The sequence below is a fragment of the Urocitellus parryii genome, chromosome 13 (assembly GCF_045843805.1).
Source record: "Urocitellus parryii isolate mUroPar1 chromosome 13, mUroPar1.hap1, whole genome shotgun sequence".
Taxonomy (NCBI): Eukaryota; Metazoa; Chordata; class Mammalia; order Rodentia; family Sciuridae; genus Urocitellus; species Urocitellus parryii.
Genome location: NC_135543.1, coordinates 25453350 through 25473740, shown reverse-complemented (window position 1 = coordinate 25473740; position 20391 = coordinate 25453350). Strand labels below are relative to the sequence as shown.

At 50.3% G+C, this 20391-nt stretch overlaps 1 protein-coding gene across 1 annotated transcript in view; it reads right to left on the bottom strand.

Moving 5' to 3' along the window:
- Positions 1-20391, bottom strand: part of Zbtb7c (zinc finger and BTB domain containing 7C) — a 260400-nt gene that overhangs the window by 11329 nt on the left and 228680 nt on the right. Inside the window, exon 3 of the mRNA XM_077792360.1 lies at positions 1221-2444. Coding sequence (XP_077648486.1) covers positions 1221-2428 — 1208 coding nt within the window. The 5' untranslated portion in view covers positions 2429-2444. The remainder of the gene's footprint in view (positions 1-1220; positions 2445-20391) is intronic.

The following is a 20391-nucleotide window of genomic DNA, read 5'->3' as shown; positions in this document are numbered from 1 at the left end:
CTTTGAGGGGACAGTGGCAGTGGGAAAGGACCTGGTCTAGTAAGCTGTGGTTGCAGGATTGGTATCACCAGGCTCTGTCTACATCCGACACAGTGAAGTGACCAAGCCCCAGGGCCAGACCACTTATCTGAGCTTCCCTACTGTGGACGTAGCTGAGATCAGTCTCACACCAGGGAACAACAGTGGCACCAACAAAATAGGAAAGACAGAGAAGGAACGGGATATAGCTTGCCTATGTTCATGTGTGAATATACAACCAGTGAAACTCCACATCATGCACAACCACAAGAATGGGAAGCTGTCTCCATGTGTAGATGTCAAAATACATTCTGTCATGGGTAACTAAAAAGAACAAATAAAACACAAAGAAGGAAGAAAGCAATGGCACCATCAAGCTGTATACTCCCCAGATGAAGCCTTCCAAAACCTAGCAACGGACAGAGCTGACCTCCCATCATCCCACCTGTCAGTTTTGACCACAAAAGTTGCTGCACAAAGTACATGACACATGTTTGCTGAATGGGATGGTGTCCCTGAGAGACCAAAAATTTACAGTGTATTGACTTCAAATCTTATAACAGTGTAAAGTAATACTTCTTTCAACATGGAAAGGCAAAGGAGTGAACACTCAGGGAGCCCTGTCCTGTAAGGATGAAGGAAGGGCCTACAAGGGGCAGTCTCCTGGTCACAGACTTTGACGTTCTACATGGACGGAGGTTCGAGTTGCCTATCATTTTCTAGCTGCACACTTAAGGGGCCAGCTACCCACCAGGAAGTGGACTGGAAACAAAGGTAATCGTGCCTGCCTGTGTTCCCAGGACCCTTAGTGTGCAGGACATGCTTAATAAAGAAGAACTGTGGCTTCTCCAAATGAAACAGCAGAGCTGCACCCCTCTGGGGAGCCCAGCCTGGGTTCTGTGGATTTGCAGTGGTAAAGGAGACAGGGAGGCCAGGCAAACCGGGTGCTGAGGCCCTTCACCCTGGAACAGCTCAGCTCTGACTTGACTCACATCTTAAACTTCCACCTAAAATATGAGAACATATTTTAGCTCCCTAAAGGGTTTGGAAGTCATGACACCAGGTAATGCCTAGCATCTGGCCTAGCAATGACTTGACACATGACAAGGATCTAGCTGGGGCTCTCTCTCCATCCCTGGCCCTCCATGCCTCTGGCCCTGTCCCCAGCAAACCGTCACCCTGCCCCTGCTACAGCTGCGCACCTGGTGAAGCGGACCTCGCAGATGTTGCACATGTATGGCTTCTCCCCGGTGTGGGTCCTCATGTGCCGCGGCAGCTTCCCGGCCCCCATGATGACTTTGTGGCAGATGGGGCACTGCTGAGATGCCTTGGGCTTCAGTTTGCGCTCCTCCACCAGTGGCCAGGGTGGGAAGAGGCTCCCCAGGTGGGTGGCACTCAAGAAGTTGAGATAGGCACCGTAGTCGTTCTCTGCCTTGATGGGGCCTAGTGGTCCCCCAGGCAGGTCAGGGAACATGTCCTTGAAGAAGTCGCTAGGGAAGGGTGGGGGAGGGGGCGGGGGCAGCTCTTCCTTCTCTTCCTCCTTGATCTTCCGGTTTTTGATGACCAGATCCAATGGCCCACTGTCCATTGGCTGCTCAGGCAGCTGGGCAAAGGCACCAAAGTCTCCCGGCCAGAGGTGTGGGAAGAAGTCCGGGGCAAACGGAGATAAGGAGGGTCTCCGGTCAGGGATGTTGGCTTTGGGGTACAGGTTCTCCCTCAGCAGAGATTCGATGGAGAAGTCCCGGATCACCCCTAGATGGCCAGGGCTGCCGGCCTGGAAGGAGTCCGGGAAGTCCCTGGGTGTGTCTGAATAGGCCTTCTCCGTGAGATGGTCCGTCTTGGAGGGGCTTTGGTGGCAGTTGATGTCCTGGGGGTCAGGCAGGTTTTCTTGGTCAGCAAAATCCTCCGTGTCGTCGTCGTCCTCCTCCTCTTCCTCCTCCTCCTCCTCTTCGTCCTCCTCATCGTCCTCGTCTTCGTCGTCGTCGTCATCCTCCTTGTCGTCCTCCTCGCCGCCCTCGCCGCCGGGCTCCATGATCTCCAGGCACACGTTCACGATGCACTGGATCTCCAGCATCCGGGCGGCGTTGAGGATGTGCTTGACGTTGGAGGCGGTGATGGTGAGCGTGGAGGTGTAGGCGAACTCCAGGATGGCGGCCAGCGCCTCGGGCTGCACGAAGTCGATCTCGTACACGTAGGGCTGGCTGGCTAGGCTGCCGGCCGTGAAGAGCTTCTTGAAATACTTGCTGCAGGCCGCCAGGACCGAGCGGTGCGTGCGGTACTCCTGCTCCTGCACCACCAGGAGCACGTCGCAGAGCAGGCCATCGTGCCGCTGCTCGTTGAGGCTGCACAGCACCTCGCTGCTGTGGTTGGGGAAGGGAATGCCGATGAGCTCGTCAATGCCATTGGCCATGTTCTCCGCCCGAGCCCTGCGGACACGAAGAGGGAGGAGGGTTAGTGAGCACTGCCAGGGAGGACTCTGTTGAGACTCTGGACCCCCTGCTCCCCCGCACCCTCTGCTGGGCGGAAGGCTCATCCTGCAAGAGAAAGCCAGCCCTCCTCTCTCTGGGATTGGCCAAACCTCACCTGCAGTTCACAGCTTGGCTCAAGCTGGCGCTTCTCTCTGTGCCCTTGGACTCTTGGAGCCAGTGTCTCTCGGGCACTGCTTAGCAAAGGCCACAGAGACTCCTGGCGGGTTTGAGTCACCAAATTTCACTTTGTAAATGTAGAATTGGGAATGCCAGCATGAATGACCTCCTGAGAGCCAGCTATTCTATCCGCCCAGGGCACAGTGTCCACCTCCCACACAGGACCACTGGGTGCCTCTGCTGAGGAAACGCTCTGGTTGTCTCACAAGACCTCAGACTCCTTACAGACTCCCATTTTGCACTGGATCCCAGGAAGCTTAAGACCAATTTTATGGCTCATTATCAGCAAGTAGGTGGAGCCTCCTGGCATCTGTTTCGTCACCTGCCCCTACTCCTGGCTTCACTGTAGCTGATGGAGTTTCCTTTCATTTGCAAAACTTGATCTTTTTGACTTTTAAAACTAACATCTTATCTGTGTCTGTCTGTTTCTGTTATAAATAAACATTTGAAACCCACATAGATGCAAGCGCATTGCTAATTAATTTATCATGTCTGGATTCTGTTAGCCTCCCAGTTTTATAAACCCCCAGGGAAGAATCTTTTTCTGAGACCCCCTTTGTCATTATGGGTGGTCCTGCCTGATGGATGGCTTGACTTAGCATTTTCAACTGTAGGATGGTGTAAGACTGCACCTCTACACCACCCTGATTTTCACTTTCAGTACAGTATTCAATAAATTATATGAGATATTCAACACTTAATTATAAAATCGCTTTGTGTGAGAGGACCTTGCCTGCCGTAGGCTAATGTAAGTGTTCTGAACGTGGAGGTAGGCCAGGCTGAGCTATGATGCTTAGTAGGTCAGGAGCAGTAAGCTCATTTTGATTTAACATATTTTTAACTTATGATGCATTTATTGGAATGTAGCTCCATCATAAGCAAGGAACATCTGAATATATGTTTAGTTTGAAGTGTGGCCACAGGACAGAGATTGACTGGCATCGCCTCCTTTCAGGAAGCACAAGTCCCAAACCATTGACATTTGCAATCTGATGAAAATTGGCCCATGCCGGAGCAGGTAGGGTCCTTCTACTCACGGCAATGCAAATAGCCCATGGATGAATCCTAGCAATGGCCTGATCTTTATCTTGGTACAAATTAAAATGAGCAGAAAAGATAAAGAAAGACCTGTAAGCCCCATGTGTCAGTGGGAATAGCTCTGGGGATCCCCACACCTGTGTCTTCTGGGAGTTTCAGCCCTGAGATGGCAGAGGGAGGGGAAAGGAGGAGTGAGAAGTGTCAGGCCCATAATGAGAAGGCACCAGGAGCTGGTGGGTGTGCTGGGTGCTGGGTGCTTCTCCCCTATGAGCACTGGGCAGTCTGGGCCCTCCCTAGGCAATTCCACCAGGCCAGTGCTCAGGAGGCCTCCCAGAGCTAAGGCTTCACACTTTCCACCTACTTTAAAAGGACCAGAGACCCCACTTGCCATGCCTTTGGTCCCTAAATAGGCATTCGGTACTCTCCCTGTGCCAGACACTGACCTGGGCGCTGAGGATGCTCAGAGGGCAAACCAAGAAGGTCCCTGCTCTGATAGGGCAGGGAACCCTGAGGACAACAGAGCATGCCTCACCAAAGAGGGCATACAGATGGGAAAGAAGTCATCTCATTTGAAAAGATGCTCCTGGTTGTTAGTCATCATAGAGGAGCAACTTAGAACCACAATAAGACATTGCTACATACCTCTTAGAGTGGCTAAAATTTTAAAAAGTGAAAACACCAAGTACTGGTGAGGATGTGAAGATGGATCACTCATACATTGCTGGTAGAAAGGCAAAATGGCCCAGCCACTCTGGAAAACACATCACAAGTTCTTAGAAAACCAAATATGTAACTATTGCAAGACCCAGTGATTGCATTCTTGGGCATTTACCCCAGAGAAATGAAAACTGTGGTCCACACAATAACCTCTATACAAATGCACAGAACTGCTTTATGCATAACAGCCAATAACTGCAAACGACCCGGATGCCCTTCAACAGGTGAGTGGCTGAGCACACTGTGGTGCATCCTGAGCATGGGTCAGCAAAGAACAGGAGCATGCGGCCACCTTGATAACTCTCCAAGGGATTACGCTGAGCAAAACAAGACAGTTCCATTGGCTACACAGTGCTTGATTCCATTTATGTAACATTTTGGGGATGACAATATAATAGAAATGGAGAAGAGATGAGTGGGAGAAGAGTAGGTGTGGCTCTAAGAGCCACAGGAGGGGGTCCCGTGGTGCTGGAAATGTCCTGTATGTTGACTGGATGCATGTCAGTGTCCTGGTCCATATAATACCATGGTTTTGCAAGATGTTACCACCGGGGAAACTGAGCCAAGGGCACATGGGATGTCTCTGTATTGTCTCTCACAAGTGCATGTGAACTAATAGCTAGCTCAAAATAAAAAGTTTAGTTTTAAAAAGTAAATGATAGAAAACAACCCAAATCAATCAATTATTTTCCCTACCCTGATTTCTATCCATCATCTATCTACTGCAGGATATGAGGTGGGGGGGTGGCAGGAACTATTTTACCCAGGGAGGTCAGTGGAGCTTCCTGGAGGAAGCATCATTTGAATTAAGACCTAGAAGACGAGAAGGACCCCGCCTTGGGTCACTGGGGGGAACAGGGTGGGAAGGCCCATCAGGGTGCTCTTGGTCTGGAGGCAGCAGGGTCTCTTCTGTGTGGCCCCATTTAACTCGATTTTTCCACTTCTCTGTTTCTCTGGTGGCTCTGAGGGGCCATGCCTGCACACAGCCCCTGGGGCTTGTGTGGGACTTGCTGAAGGATGTTCCTCCTTCACTCTGACCAGAGAGGGTGTCCCCAGGCATATGCTTCAATAGACTCTGCGGTAGAGAGATCTGTGGGCTGCTTCCTACCACCTAGACTAGGAGATGAACTCTGAGGGGCTCCCTCCTTTCCCTGCACCCCAGGCCTAATCCTCACTCTACCAGTGGGAGCTGGAGGAACTAGGGCAGCCTGCATGGCTGAATACCAGGTGGCTCCTTCAAGACTGCTCTGCCCCAAGAGGGTGACTTTGTGGGCAGTTGGACGGGAGGCCAGCAGGCCCATCTAGGACCTGGATCCGAGGGGCACTCAAGTCCAAACTACATTTAATTTTGAATATGTGGAGTCAGAAGCGGTATGACCTTCTATGCAGTGAGCAAGGGGACCTGAGGTCACCTGTCCTTGGGCCCCAGCCCTGTTTTAGATATTGAGGACCCATGGGCAGACTGCAAGGAGAGTGCAAGTTCCCCCGGTCAGCACCTTCTTTCTTCGGGCCAAGTGCTGGCCCTAAGCAATGGTTGCTGGATGAAGTGTCAGGACCACCATCTGCCCTCGGGCCTCTTCACAATACAGGGATCAAGCACCTCCTTCGATCATCACTCCCGCTATACAGACAAAGGGTGGGGTGCAAGGATCTGAGTTTGCTCCCCAGGGTGTGCTTTGAGCCACAGCCAGCTCTAGCTCCTGCCTCTGGCAGCAAGGGTAACCAAGAATAACCATTTGTCTGCTGTCACCCATGAGTGGCCTGGACTTTGGGTGAAGCGCTCAGGGACACCTATGTGGCAGAGGTTGGGAAACACTGGAGACAGCAAGAGTTGAGTGGTCCTGCCTTCCAGGGAGGCTGAACAGGCAGGGCAGCGGCTGACTGAGGCCCCCAGGCAGCCTCAGGGGTGCAGCCTGAAGATACCTCGAGCCCAGGCTCCAGTGCTTCTCAGTCTCAGGGAGGAGCTCTTCTCCGAGCCCTAGACAGAGCTACTGGTTCCCCAGGAAGGTCTCCTGCTCTGTGGCAGTGACAAGGCTCTGCCAGGGAAGAGTATGAGGGGAGGGAGAAAAGGAATCCGAGGCTCAAAATCCTCCATTCCACCTTTTGAAAACAGCTGTGCTTGGCACTCACATGGATGGGGTGCCTGGCCACAACCTGCTCCTTCATGGATCCCAGATGTACCTCTGTGCCTCTATTCTTCGATTCCCAATCATAAATTCCGTTCTCAGCCTTTAAGCCTTTGCTCACACTGGTCTCCTGCCTCCAACAAATGCACCTCCAGAACTCCACATCCCACCCACAGTCCAAGGTCCCACTCAGATGGCCACTTCTCCATCCCTCTGTTCAGACGCTAGGCCTCTCCAGCCTTTGGTCTCCTGAACACTTGATGATCCCTGTCATTTATTTGATTCTGTCTTGTACGGTAACTGGTTTTCATATGTGTTTGGGCATCTCTGCTAGATTATAAGCTGCTTGAGGGCAGATAGTACCTTTAAATGATGGCATTCAGCTGGTGAAGGTCTATGTCAAGGGTTGTCCTTAGCCACACTAAAATTAACTGTTGTGTATGTTGTTCACAATGGTACTCCATCTATTAGAAGACTGTAGTGGCAGATTCAAAGATGGTCCCCAATGATTCTTGCCTCTTGGTGGCAAGGTTTTGTGCCTTTGTGTGTTCCCCTCCCACATAACTCAGAATGACATGTGTGACCAATAATCTCTGTGGAAGTGGTGATATGTGACCTCTGGGGTGGGGTCAGGAATGACATCATTGTTTCAACTTTGCTCTCCTCGTTGGATCATTCATACTGTGGGAACTAGTGGCCATATTGGGAGGATGCTCAAGCAGCTATCTGGAGAAAACCATGTGGCATAGAACTGAGGATCTTCTGCTGACAGCCAACATGTCAATTGTGTGAGCAACCCATCTTTTGAGTGGCTCCTCCAATAGTATTAGAGTTCTGGTAATGGCATCCCTGACGGCAGCCCCATGAGACACATGGGACCAGAGCTGCTCCATTCAGCTTCTCTTAAATTTCTGAGCTTCAGAAGTAGTGAGAAAATAAATATTTATTCTTGCTTTAAACCATTAAGTTTCAGAGTTATTTGTTATGCAGACACAGGGCACTGCTCATTTCACAGACATTATAAATTTGTGATATTTATCATGACAATTTTCTGGCAGATGGCCGGTTAATGTCTCAGCCTAACAAAATCAGCATATTACAACGTTTCAGTAGACGAAAGCAAATTTATTGAGGAGGTGATATCTTTTTCTGGTTCCCACAAAGCCACCCTATGGGGAGCAGGGTTCTGAATGTCAGAGTGGCCTTCTCCTCTGAGAAGTCTGTGAGCGAAATGCCCCTGCCACTATTAGGTAAAAAGCCAAGGTCAGTAAAACCCCAGGGAATTCGTTCTTTATGGGGAGCTGAATTTTATTGCTGGCCAGGCACTTATTCCTTTAAAGATGATCATGTTTGAAAACCCTTCTTTCGGAAAATTTCTTAGGCTTTTCTCTGCCTTTTTAAGCAGAGGAGTCAGAACCCACTGGTGCTCTGTCTCACTGCATGAGAACCGTGCCCGAGCCCACTGAAGGATGGCGTGGGCTCAATGCCCCCTCTCTGAGCTTCTGCAGCAAAGTCTCTACTTGGCCCTTAGAGTCAGGAAACTGTAGCTGTGTGGTTTTCAGGAGGCCCCTCCACCTCTCTGGTCTTCTGTTTTCTCATCCTGCCATTGGATGGTTGTGAGAAATCTGATAACACACGCCTGCATGTCATTGTGACCAAGAAGAACTCAAGGAGGGGTAACAGGCCCTGGTCAGCCTGGACTTGAAGGCTGGTCTTCCCAGCAGCGACTTCTCACTGTATCTTGGTTTGTGGTCTTTGTTCCATTCCTGGAGGAACAGATATCACCATGGTAGCTAGAGGCTGTTTTTCCAGGCTGAGACTAACCCCGGGCCACTGGGGCTGGGAGGGGTGCGCTGCGGTCTGAAGGCAGGCGGGGGGCCGCCACTGACTGTTTCATTGTCTTTTGGGGAAGAAGCACCTCCGCCCTGTGCTCTGAGAGCTTCCCTGGTGACCCCAAGATTCCCATGCCCCGATGGGGCCAGCAGACAGCAGTGTCCCAAAGCGGGTGCCATGCCCCTCCCCGCTTTCCTGCCCAAGCCTTCCACCCCCTTCCCCCTCTCATGGTCGAAGCTCAGGCAGTCTGTCTCCAAGAATAACATGCACAGGGAAAAAAAAAAAAAATTAAACATTCAGGCGTTTGCGCGTGCGTGTGTGTGCACGTGCACACACACACACACACACACACACACAAAACCCTCTCCACAGTTTATAGAGGCTTGATGCAAAATATAACCTCTAGAAAGAAGAGGATAGAAAAATACATGTACAGTACGTCAGAAAGGAAGGAGAAAGAAGGAAAGAGCAGAAAAGGAGCTCAGAAATGGAGGAGAGAGGAAAGGGGAAGAGTGACAGTGGGGCGGACGTCTTCTTAGGTATGGCCTCCATGGCAGAGGACACAAGGCCTAACTTAGCCTGTCCTTCTACCGCGGCGGAAAGTTCTGGAACCCAGGCATGTCCAAGTAACTTTGTCTGACAAAGACAGGGCCTTGGGTTATTCCACCGTAAAATGAGAGCATCTGCTCCGTCACACAGAGACCCGTGCTCCCTTCTCTCCCTTCCGTGGGGTCATTTATAATCATATTAGTATTAGCTACCAGTACCAAGTACCTGTCACATGGCGGTCACCAAACCTCCAACACTTCCTCAACTAGCACACCTCTGGAAGGTGGGCATTTTTACCAGAACCTCCAATGAATGGATACACAGGCAGAGAGAAGGCAAGGGATGTGCCCAAGACCACACAGCCAGGGAGCATCTGAGCCAGGATCTGAACCCTGGTGCATTTGGCGTCAGAGCCCACAGTCCTGCCCCTTCACCGTGCTGCTGCCTCCTAAGTCCACCTTGGGGACAGAGGGATTTGAACTCTCCCCTGCAAAGACTGGCTTTTACTCTAGGGTCTGAGCAAAGCCAGGCCTGAGGGATGTGTCCTAGAGGGCCTAGGCGCACACTGCAGGTGACTAAAGGGGAATGGAGATGAGTGGAGAGTGAACACGAGAGGTGTGGACGGGTGCTGGGCCCTGTGGGTTGGGGGACCAGGCAGGCATCCAGGAGCAGGGCCTTGCCTGAGCTGCGGAGGATAGAGAGGATTTTGCTGGACATGTTGGCAGGAAGGACCTCCTCCTTATTATTAGAATCTGGAATTCCAAAATTCCTTCCAAAAATAAGTTCCATCTGGATCCCCTGAGTGGCCTCACACCAAAGGTGTCCTCAGCCAGCTTGCACCTGGAATTGACAGAGAGCAGATCAGGGTGAGGACCCTGCTCCCAGACAGCCTGGTCTTATATCCTGGCTCTATCAGGTGGCCTCTGGGCCTTGGCACTTGGCCTCCTTGAGCCTGGCTATGGGGACGTGTCTACCTCACCGTGTGGTTAACACATCAAGTGCCTCCTTTAATCAATGTTAGCGATTACAGAGCCCAGGAAGGACACAGGTCCCGAAGAGTTGTCTTGGCGGGATGGGACCATATCAGGATCCAACGTATCTTCTGCACAGTTTTGTGGAGACCTAGGCTATTTGAGCACCTCTCCCAAAGACACTCAGAACAGCCTCCAGAGCTCTGAGGGCCACCCCCCAGCAAGTGTAGGGTATCATACTCTTCCAAGGACATTTCAAACCTCCTGTCTCAGGCTACTTCTAACCCAACAAGGCAGGCAAGACTTGTAAAAAATGATGTCCATTTTATAAATGAGGCCTAGAGCCAAGCTGTGCCCAAGGTCACACCCGAATTAACATTCGAGGCAGAATGAGAACGGGGGTGAGGTTTAATGCCCAAAGCTCCATGCCTCCTGTTAGGAGCAGGGCTGCCTGGCTAGCAGACGTCCTGTGTTCTCGGTTGCTCTTGGGACATGAAGTATAGGTGTAGACAGGTTACATCCTCCTGTGGTCCTCGGTTTGGCTACCTGGGAAACAGGAGAGGAGCTGCAGGGTGTGTGAGGAAACTCAGTTGACCTGAGGTTCCAGACACCCTTGGGTAATTGGTAAGAGAGATGACCTGTCCAGAGTGGGGTCTGTTCCTTCTATGTCTGTACCAGTCCCAGGATGTCATCAGGCAGGAACCTGGTAGACACTGAATGAACGAAATTGGCTCAAATAAATGAGGGGATACTTCTGTTGTCACAACTGATGGCCAGATGGTCCCCACTTGAACACAGCCCTGTCATTCACAGGCATTTGGAGTAATTCATCTTGTCCTACTGGTGGTATGATCCCTGTTTGATGGAGATCAGAAAGGCTAAGTGACCTGCCCCAAGTCACACAGAAATCAGCAAAGCAGAAACATGTTTTCTGCTGGAGTCCCATGAATCCCATTGCTTCCTTATCCTCTAAAGCTGTTTTGCTGATATGATTTTATAGAACATTCTATTGCTATGATTCACAATTCCAGTGTCTCCCTGAATCTTGCTCAGTTCAGTGTACCTGGGGCTCGGGATGGTGTTTCTATCTGCCAAATCCCTGGGGCAGGCTGGGCCCAGCTAGCAGACACCCACTGCCCAGGAGCCGGCCCCACCCTGTCTCCAGCGCCCAGCTCTCCCTTGCCCAGGCCTGGAGCTTCACGCCACCTGGTGGAATTAGTGGCTGTGGTGGGAGTGGGGAGGTACTGGTCAGGGGCGGGAAGGGTGTGGCTCTTGTTTCCAGAGCTGCGAACGAGGCTGGGCCTCAGCTACCTGTGTCTGTTGAGCAGGTCTTTACCTCTGTGGTTGGTAGGCTCTGAAACCCACAAGGGCGTGGTGGGCTGCTGGGGAGAGAGGGAGAGGAGCCTGGTCCAAGCCTCTGGCCAGCCTCGGTCTCTGCTGGGCATGCTCCACCCAGCCTTGGCTGTTTCCCCAAGCAGGGTGGCAACACCCCTTGGCCCTAGAATGCCCCTGAGCCTCGGCTGCCCTACAGGCTGGGGCCATGTGGGCTGGGAGGCTGGCAGGGCTACTTCAACTTCCATCCTGAGTCCTGACTACTGCAAGCACCCCTGGCAGTGTGCCACACTGGGTAAAGCCAGCCCCACCTGCCCTGCCACCCTGCCAGGACATGCTGAGAGTCTGAGGGCCCCAGCTCAGTCGGGTCCCACGCAGCCCTTCAGGGTTTCTGTGCAGCTAGCTCTGGGCTTTTTCTCCTCTGCCAGAGGTGATGGCCATCCAGATGTTCCCTTGCACCCTCCCACCACCCCCTGTGTTCTTTAATTATTACAGCTGCAGCGCAGGCCCTCCCCATCCCACACAAGCCTGCACCCTCCTCCTCTCTGTACCCCATGAGACTGGTCCCCTCCTACATCCCCAGGACAAGACCCACGAAGGCTGTGGCAGAGACCAGACCTGGGAAGTAGACACTCCCAGGTTCTCGTCCTAACCACAGATTTTCACATGGGGGCTGTAGGTTGGCACTCAAGTTCACTCTTCTCTGATAAGGTCCTAGTGGGCACGATGCCACATGCCTGCCAAGCTTCACCTTCAGATCTTGTTCACATCCACTTTTCTCCATATACTTTTCTAGCCCCTCTGTGTAGAGAGGAATTATTGTGCCCATTTTTCTGATGAAAAATATGAACTCCTTCTTGTGAATTCAACTCACCCAAGGTCACAGAACCAGCTAAGAGACCCCAAACCTTCAGCCTGTCGAATCATCATGCTCTGTCACCTGCCAGCCCCACCCCAACCCCATCCCCATCCCCTCCTCTTTGATCTCCTCCATCTCCTCCCATACCCACATTGGCTTGGCGGGTCAAATGGTGTCCCTGCAAGCTGTGTTCTTATTCATCCTTTATTTATTAGACGGTGTGGAGGGGAAGGGAGGTTTGTTTTCTTTCAAGAAAAATTAGACACTTTTGCTTTATGTTCAAGATAAAGGATTTACTACTTGCATTTATTACTGGTGATTTCCTGAGCCAGAAAACTCCTTGGGAGCCTTATTAAACCTTATTAAACCACTGAAAATTTAGATAATAAAATAAATCACTCGTCTCCCATCAACAGCACTCGGCCACGCGTTACTGAGTTTCGGAATCCCAACTGCCCCTGGCTGCTTCGAGGGAGGTGTCCCCGCCTGGTCTGTGGTGGGTGACCCTCCCTGCAGCCTGCATCAGCACAAACACAACTCACTGGAGGGTGGGGACACATGTCACCCCACTGAGGAGCCCTGTTCTTTGTAGGATTTCTGCCCTAGCAGGAAGCTCTGCAGAGGAGTGGAAATGGCTTAGACTGTGCTAGCTATTTGAGGGGATGTGTGGACACCTGGGTGACGTGGTTCTACATTTAACGCTTCCTGGGGGTATTTGAGCCTCTGTTCTGGGAGGCACTAAGGTACCTGCACAGCTGGCCAGCCTCTAGGTGTCCCACGCTCGCATGCTGTGCACGATACCTCTGCCCACGTGCCATAGCTCCCAGAGCTGTGGCCAGGACTCCAGAAGCTACCCCATGATGCAGAGTCTGGGGACTTTACCCAGGGAAGAAGGGACCGTGGCACCAAGTGAGTCACAGCTGGAGCACAGAAAGGCCAAGAGCAGGAGGAGCAAAGGCTGGGACCTGCCCAGGTGTGCAGTCTCCCTTCAGGAGAGGATTATGATGAAAATCCTAGCTCAGCTCTGCAAAGGATGAATGGTGTGACCTTGGACTGGCAAAGCCCCTCTTGGAGATTCAGTTTCTTCTTCAGTGTCCTCCAGCTAATCCACTGAAATATTTTGGTTCCAGGACAGATCCTTTGGATACCAAGGTCATGAACAGCTCAACTGTGGATGTCTTGGAGCTGTTGGGCTGGAATGTGGACTTCCTGTGACCCTGACTCTGTCCCCTGCCTCGACCCCAGCCCTGGCAGGTTACATAAGGATGTTAGTGTGAGCTTTTAGAGGGAGATGCACTCCATGGTCAAGGAAGGGCTGTTATTTGGCCACAGCAAGTGGAGTGATGGAGACAGAACAGGTAGCTATGTCCTCTCACCCTGTGTGGACAAAGGAGAGGAGGACTACGGTTCCCTCTTCCCCCAGTAGCCACAGGTGGTCACAGAGCTGGGGATGGCTGCTTCTCCAGAATGTGCAGAGTTCATTACGAACAGCCTCAGAGCCCTGTGTAGGGCAGAGGGACAAACAGAGAGCATCCAGACATAATGCTGATGGTAAGGACGCTTGGCCGCGGCAGTGTAGGGGACAGAGGGCTGTAGTCTGAGATTCCTTCCACCTTGAATCAAACTGGTGACTGAGATGTACTGAGTGTTCTTGGAGCCAGTCACCATCCTAAATATTTTACGTAGGTTCTTCATTTCATCCTCTCTAAAACCTCATGAAGTGCCTACTGTCACCCTTGTCACCTCATGTCAAATGAGGAAACTGAGGGAGAACTAGCACTTGAGGCCAAGCCACCAGACTCCGGGCTCTGGAGGAGTCTACCAGGCTCCACTCCCATGTCCCTGCTGTTTGCTTGCTGAGTGTGTGAGAAACAGGGATGTTCGGGATGGGCTCCTGGCTTCAGCCCCACAGACGAGTGGGAGAGAGACAAGTGAAGACCCCAATCCCAAGGATTGGACAGGAACCTTGGATCCGAAGGCAGGAGCTCTGCCAGGTTCAGAAGGGGGGTCTCCACCAAGGAAGTGAGACCCCCATGCAGCCAGGACATGGGGCCAGGGGAGCAGAACCTGGAACTAGGAGAAGAGCATGTGCTAAGTGAGGCACAAAGGCTGGGAGATCATGGCATATACAGACAGGAGTATAAGGGAATCGGGGAGCTGGGTTCAGAGGTAGAAAGGGTGAGCTCAGGGGCAAGAGCTGGAGGGCAGCAGCCCCTGCAGGTGGGTGGGAACGTGAAGCAGGGAAACACTGGGCCTCCCCAGCATTTGGACTCTATTAAAGAGGCCCCAGAAGGTTCTAGATGGGAAAGGAATCTGCTTGGGCCTGCATTTGAGGAAGGTATCAGCAACAGGCAGTCCTGGAGGGATGGGAAGGCGGCCAGCTAGCAGTTGGGAGACTGTGTCTTCTGACCCATACACCCGCCCCCATTATTCATGGCTACTCCCCTGCCCTTCTCTTGCCCTAGACCTCTGTGTGGGATCCGGTTGGGAGGGCCCCTGTGGGGTGGCAGCTGGGGGAGGAAGGAGCTCCCACAGTACAAGGCCTATCACGAGCATGAGATGTGCTGATAGGCCTCGGTCCTTGAAAAGCACTCTGCCGCCCTGCATAGCCCAGGTCAGGGCTCCAGCCGGATGGCCTCAAGATCCCAGCTCTGCCTGTGTTTTCCCAAGGAAGTGAAACCTCAGAGTTGCCTCAGCGTTCGTTTGCACTTTTCTTCTAAGCCGACGCCATCCACCACAAGAACCGCCTGGCACTTGGCTGGGAAAGAACCCACTGGAAGCTTGCAATTTTCAGGCCTAATTGCACAGTTACATATAATATTATTATATAGAACTTTTATTGCACAAAGAGAGTCCAAGCATTTCCTCTTCCTATTTATACTCAAGCCCAGTCTCTCCTCTGCCAGAATTTCTCCCTTGTTCAGTAGAAGCAGAGGGATATTTGGTGCCAGGGGTCTTTTCCAAAGAAAGGGCGATGAGGAACTCATTTGCCATGAGTGTTTTCCTTATGGAATATCAATCAATGAACAAATGCTGTCACTCACTCACGGTGTGCTTGACCTTGGCTTCATACCCCAGAAAACACCCTGCATCTGCTTTTGGAGGACTTCTGCCTTCACTGAGCAGGGAAGACTAACCCACAGCAAGATGTTCCAGAGCAATGGAGCTAATGAGGAATCCAATATGGCGGGGTCCAGTAAGTCTTAGGTGGCTATCTGGGCAGGCCTCAAATTCCTGGACATGGTCATAGAGAAGCGCTGATGATGCACAGAAAAGCTAGCCCTTCCCTTGATGTTTGGTGCAAATCTTAGGGGACAGGAGCCAACCTTCCCTCTGTAGACATTGCCCCCAGCTGCAGAAGTTCAGCACCAAGGTCTCTATGACCTCCACGGAGAAGGTGTCACCTTTTAGCCCCTTATAGAATCACCACCCCCAACCTAACACTCCCACCCCACTTTGGCCGCTATCACTAATTCATTTGTTCTGCGATATTTGGTCTCTAGACAATCATAAATCATAGTGAAAATATTCTCAAGGCATAAGAATTTCCCATCCCTGCCCCCAACCCAAAGAAGACTGAATGATCCATGGGTCAGCTAGAATGGGAGCAGGAATTCCCTCCCACCTAAGATGCCTGCTTTTCCTTTAAAGTCTCAAGATCAGAAGTGTTGAATAAGAAATACGAGGTTAAAAAGTTAGAAAAGAGTTGGAAAAAAAAAAAAACCCTCATGCTATTTGCAGATGATATGACTGGGTACTTTCCTATACAAATAACAGACAAGTTCAAGAAAATGTCAGAAGACCCCATGTACTTGGCAATGAAAATAGAAACAACACCTAGAAGCAAGGTCAGAAGAAATGTGTGCGATCCATACCAGGGAAGTTTTAAAACATGACTGACTGCTTTTTAAAAAGACTTACATCAACAGAAAGACATACCTTGTTCTTCGATAGGGCGTTGCAATACTGTAATGCCAACCCCTCCTAACTTATTGAATAAATGTAACACAATCCCAATAAAAATATCAACCAGAATTTCTATTGAAATGAGATAAGCTGATTCTAAAGTTCATATAGAAAAATAAGCCTTTAAGAATAGCCAAGAAATTTTTTGAAACAGATGATTAATAGGAACAGGGAGACTAGCCCAGACTAGCCCTACCAGATATGAAAACATTAGAAAGCCATAAAAATAAAATATTTGGTACTAGATTATGAGCAGATCAATAGAAAGTCATGGCACACCATAAAAAGATTCAGATAAAATCATATACATATGAATTTAGCATGTTATACCGGTAGATTTTCAATTTTTCTTTTAAGATGAATTTTGCAATAAAAGGGATTGGGACAACTGACCAATTGTGTAGAAAATAACACAAATCAAAATAAAACTTGGATTCCTTCCTCAGTCCTTACACCAAGATAAAAAACACATATAGCAAATATTCAAAACTTTTATTAAAAACATGAAAAGAAAATATAGAAGAGTATTATTATTATTATTAATTTGTGTGTGTGTGTGTGTGTGTGTATGGTACTGGGGATTGACCCAGGGGCACTTTGTTACTGAGCTGTATTCCCAGCCCTTTTATATTTTTATTTTTTGAGACAGAGTCTCCCTAAGTTTCCCAGGCTGATCTCAAACTTGCAATTCTCCTGCCTCAGCCTCCCAAATAGTTGGGCTTACAGGAGTGCACCACCATGCCTGGCCTAGAGAGTTATTTTCTAATCACAAAGGGCAAATGCCTTTCTAAATAAGACAGAAAACCCAAAAGTCATTAAAAAATGATAAATTTGATTAAATAGAAAATTTTACACACATAAAAAATTCTGTAACAAAATCAAGACAAATAAGTGGGAAAATATTTGCAAACATATGATGAAGGGCTAATTAATTTCCTCTGGGAGAGAGAGAGAGCTTATGTCAACGCATCAGGAAGAGACCTGTAGCTAACTGGAAAAATTGGCAACACACCCACATACAAACACACACACACACACACACACACACACACAGAATCACAGAAAAAAATGCAAACAGCTTTTACACGTGTGAAAAAATGCTCAAATCACTCAGCATTAAAGATATAAAAATCAAGCAGGGTGTGATGGCGCACACACCTCTAATCCCAATGGGTTGGGATGCTGAGGCAGGAGGATCACAAGATTGAGGCCAGCCTCAGCAATTTATCGAGACCCTAAATGACTTAGTAAGTCCTGTCTCAAAATAAACAAATAAGTAAACAAACATATAAATAAATAAAAATAAATAGATAAATAAATAAATGGGGGAGGCTGGAGATAGAGCTCAGTGGTAAAGCACCCCTGGGTTCAATTCCCAGTATATTAAAAAAATATATTAAAATTAAGTAGATTTTAACCCTGCAATCTGTACACGTGGTAAAAATGGGAGTTCATAACCCACTTGATTCAAATTTATGAAATATGATATGTCAAGAGCTTTGTAATGTTTTGAGCAACCAATAAAAAAAATAAGTAGATTTTAATTTTCACTTATCATAGGGGCAAAAATTAAAACTATGAGCCAGATATTTCCCTTATAAATATTTGCTTTGCAGTTTCACGATTGCATATGTCTGACTTGTACACAAGGATTATCATCTCTGCAGCATGGAATGGATAGCTATTAACTGGAGGCAGCTCTGGGCCCAGCAGTGGGGACTGGCTAGATACCTCACAGAGCAGCACCCAAGCATTGCACGTGTTTTTTTGCCGTGTTTGAAAGGAAAACCTGCTCGCGTGAGCATGCAGGTCTGCAGACGCAGGGCTTAGGAGGGTTACTGGTTCCTCCGGGGGAGGGGCTGGATGAGCTAGAATGGGAGCGGGAGCTCTTCTACCTGTGAGGGGTAGAAGCCAGATTTTTTTTTTTTCCTGTATATACTCTTTGGTGGTTTTGAATTTTAAAGCCATTACTTTTGGGAAAACATTGAATGATTTGGATTCTCTTCCTTCTTTCACAAACTGCCCAATATTTGGAATTCTTTTTTTGTCATGTCTGATCACTACTGAAAAAAGGGGCCTTTTAGCTATTCTGTTTGTCTTTCTGCCTGGAGTTAATGACACCAGTCTCTCTCATGAGTGGTTGGAGGACCAAAGGAGAATGTGGGTGGGAGCAGGATTTGGCTGCCGTCATGTAGGACCCAACTATGGGCCAGAACTGCAGGAGCTTAGGGGGGGCCCATGCTCTGCCCAGCACCTGTCTCCTAGCCAGCCGCAGCACTGGGGCGAAGCAGGCCAGGGACCAGAGCGAGGTTCGTCCATGCACCTGATTTCAGTCTCAGATCATTATTTATTGGTCCAACATGTATCATACAGCAGGAGAGGACACTGGTGATAGAGCGAGCTATGATGTTTTGATACCCAGGAGGGTGTGGCTGCAAAGCATCATCACAACAATGAAAACCTACACTTTCACCAAGCCACTTATTGCACGGAATTAACTCATTTGTTACCCCCAGATTACAGGGTCAGATGCTGAGCCCAAAGGGTTGAAGTGACCCACTCAAGGTACCGGGTCAGTGACAGCCTCGCCACCTGGACTCTGTCATTGCTCTGTGGTGGAATTTCTAGTGAGTCCCTCTACGGGATCCCTCCTTCTCCACAGTCCTCCCCCTTCCAGTCTGGACCTTCTTTCCGTGCTCTCTCACCTGGGCTGTCTGCAAAGCTGGTCTCTGAAAGGCCTTCCAAACACACCATGCTCATGGCCTCCTCTGTGCCGTTGATATGCTCACCCTCCAGTCCCTTCAAGACCCAGGGTGAGTCAGTTTCACTTCTAACCTGACATCTTCCCCTAACCAGGGGGGACTCTGCATGGCACAGCAGCCCCCTCCAGGATGGCTCCCAGGGACCGCTGCCTCCTGGTATTCACACCTCGCCTAGATCCCTCCCACCCCATATCTGGATTGACTATCAGGATATGAAGGAGTACAACTTGAAGGTTAGAAGACATGATGCCATCTTCACCTTGCTTTCCCTGGGGACTCCTGCTGGGGGGAAAGCCATGTTGCCATGTTGAGAGACCCTCCATCAGCCCACAGAGAGGTCCAAATAAGGAGGAACTGGGGCCACCAACAACCAGCACCAACTTGCCAGCTACATGAACAAGCCAATTTGGAAACAAGTCCTTCTGTCTTGGCTAGGTAATCCTATCTTCTTTACAAAGTGACCAGCTTCGGGTATTTTATTACAGCAACAGAAAGTGAATAAAATAGTAAGCACAGAATATATGTGAACTCGTCACCTAAGCCCTGCAACTCACCATCACAACTGGAGCATTCCTGGGTGAGCTTTCCCCAAATTTCTGCAATGTGTCTGATTCATAACCCACTTCCTAGGGTCTCCTGGAGGGAAAGAGGGAGGAGGGGAGAGGAGGGCCTGGAGAGGGCTGTTACTGCCCTGAGTGCCTCTCATGATTTATTTACTTGCTCCACACCCTTTCCAAAAATATTTCTTCTACAGCCAGAGGGACAGCCTCCCTTTCAACTCTTCTGATGCTAAATTCTAAATAGATGGTCTGCTTGACCCCACAGAACCACTCAGGAGCTGGAGACTCCTAAAGAAAAATGCTGCAGAGGGAGACACCCTGCTCCTTTCCTGACAGCCCCCGCCCCCGACTCTCACGGAGCTGCCTGCTCTGTCCCCAGGGACACATCTGCAGCCAGTTCCCTGCACCCAGGCCAGTTCCCTGCAGGCAGCCTGTGGGAAGGCACCACCCTCCCCCACGTCTCCCGCTCTTTCCCAGGCGGAGGGGACTGTTTTTCCAGACTGATCCACACGAGTGGGAGGGAGGAGGAGAGCCCCCTCTGCACCGCGGAGTCTGAGCAGAGGCAGCCCCACGAGGGTTGGGCCGGGTGGGTGGAGGTGACCAGAGGCAATTACCACGGAGCCCCTCCCCTCCCGCAAGACCCATTTTAACCAGGGTGAAATGACGCCCCAGCTCGTCCACCCTCTGATTTGGGTCAAATGAGATGAATTTTTAGCTTTTTTTCTGGGGAGCGTTTGCCAACAGGGAAGGCAGAAAAAGCAAGCTTCCCTGGCGCCTCTGTACCTATTCCCAGTGAGCCACCCGGTCCCCAGGCCGCTGTGGCCATCAGTGCTCCTGGGTCTTGTTGGCTCCCAACACTGGTGACTGGCTCTCGCCCCCAGCCCCGCGCGTCTCGCACGCAGCTCCAACTGTCTACCTTGCTCCTGGGCCTCCACTGCGCCCCGTCACCTTCCAACAACTGGGAGATGTCACGGGCGTGCCCAGCCCCCACCACCTTGGCCTTGTCCATCTGTCC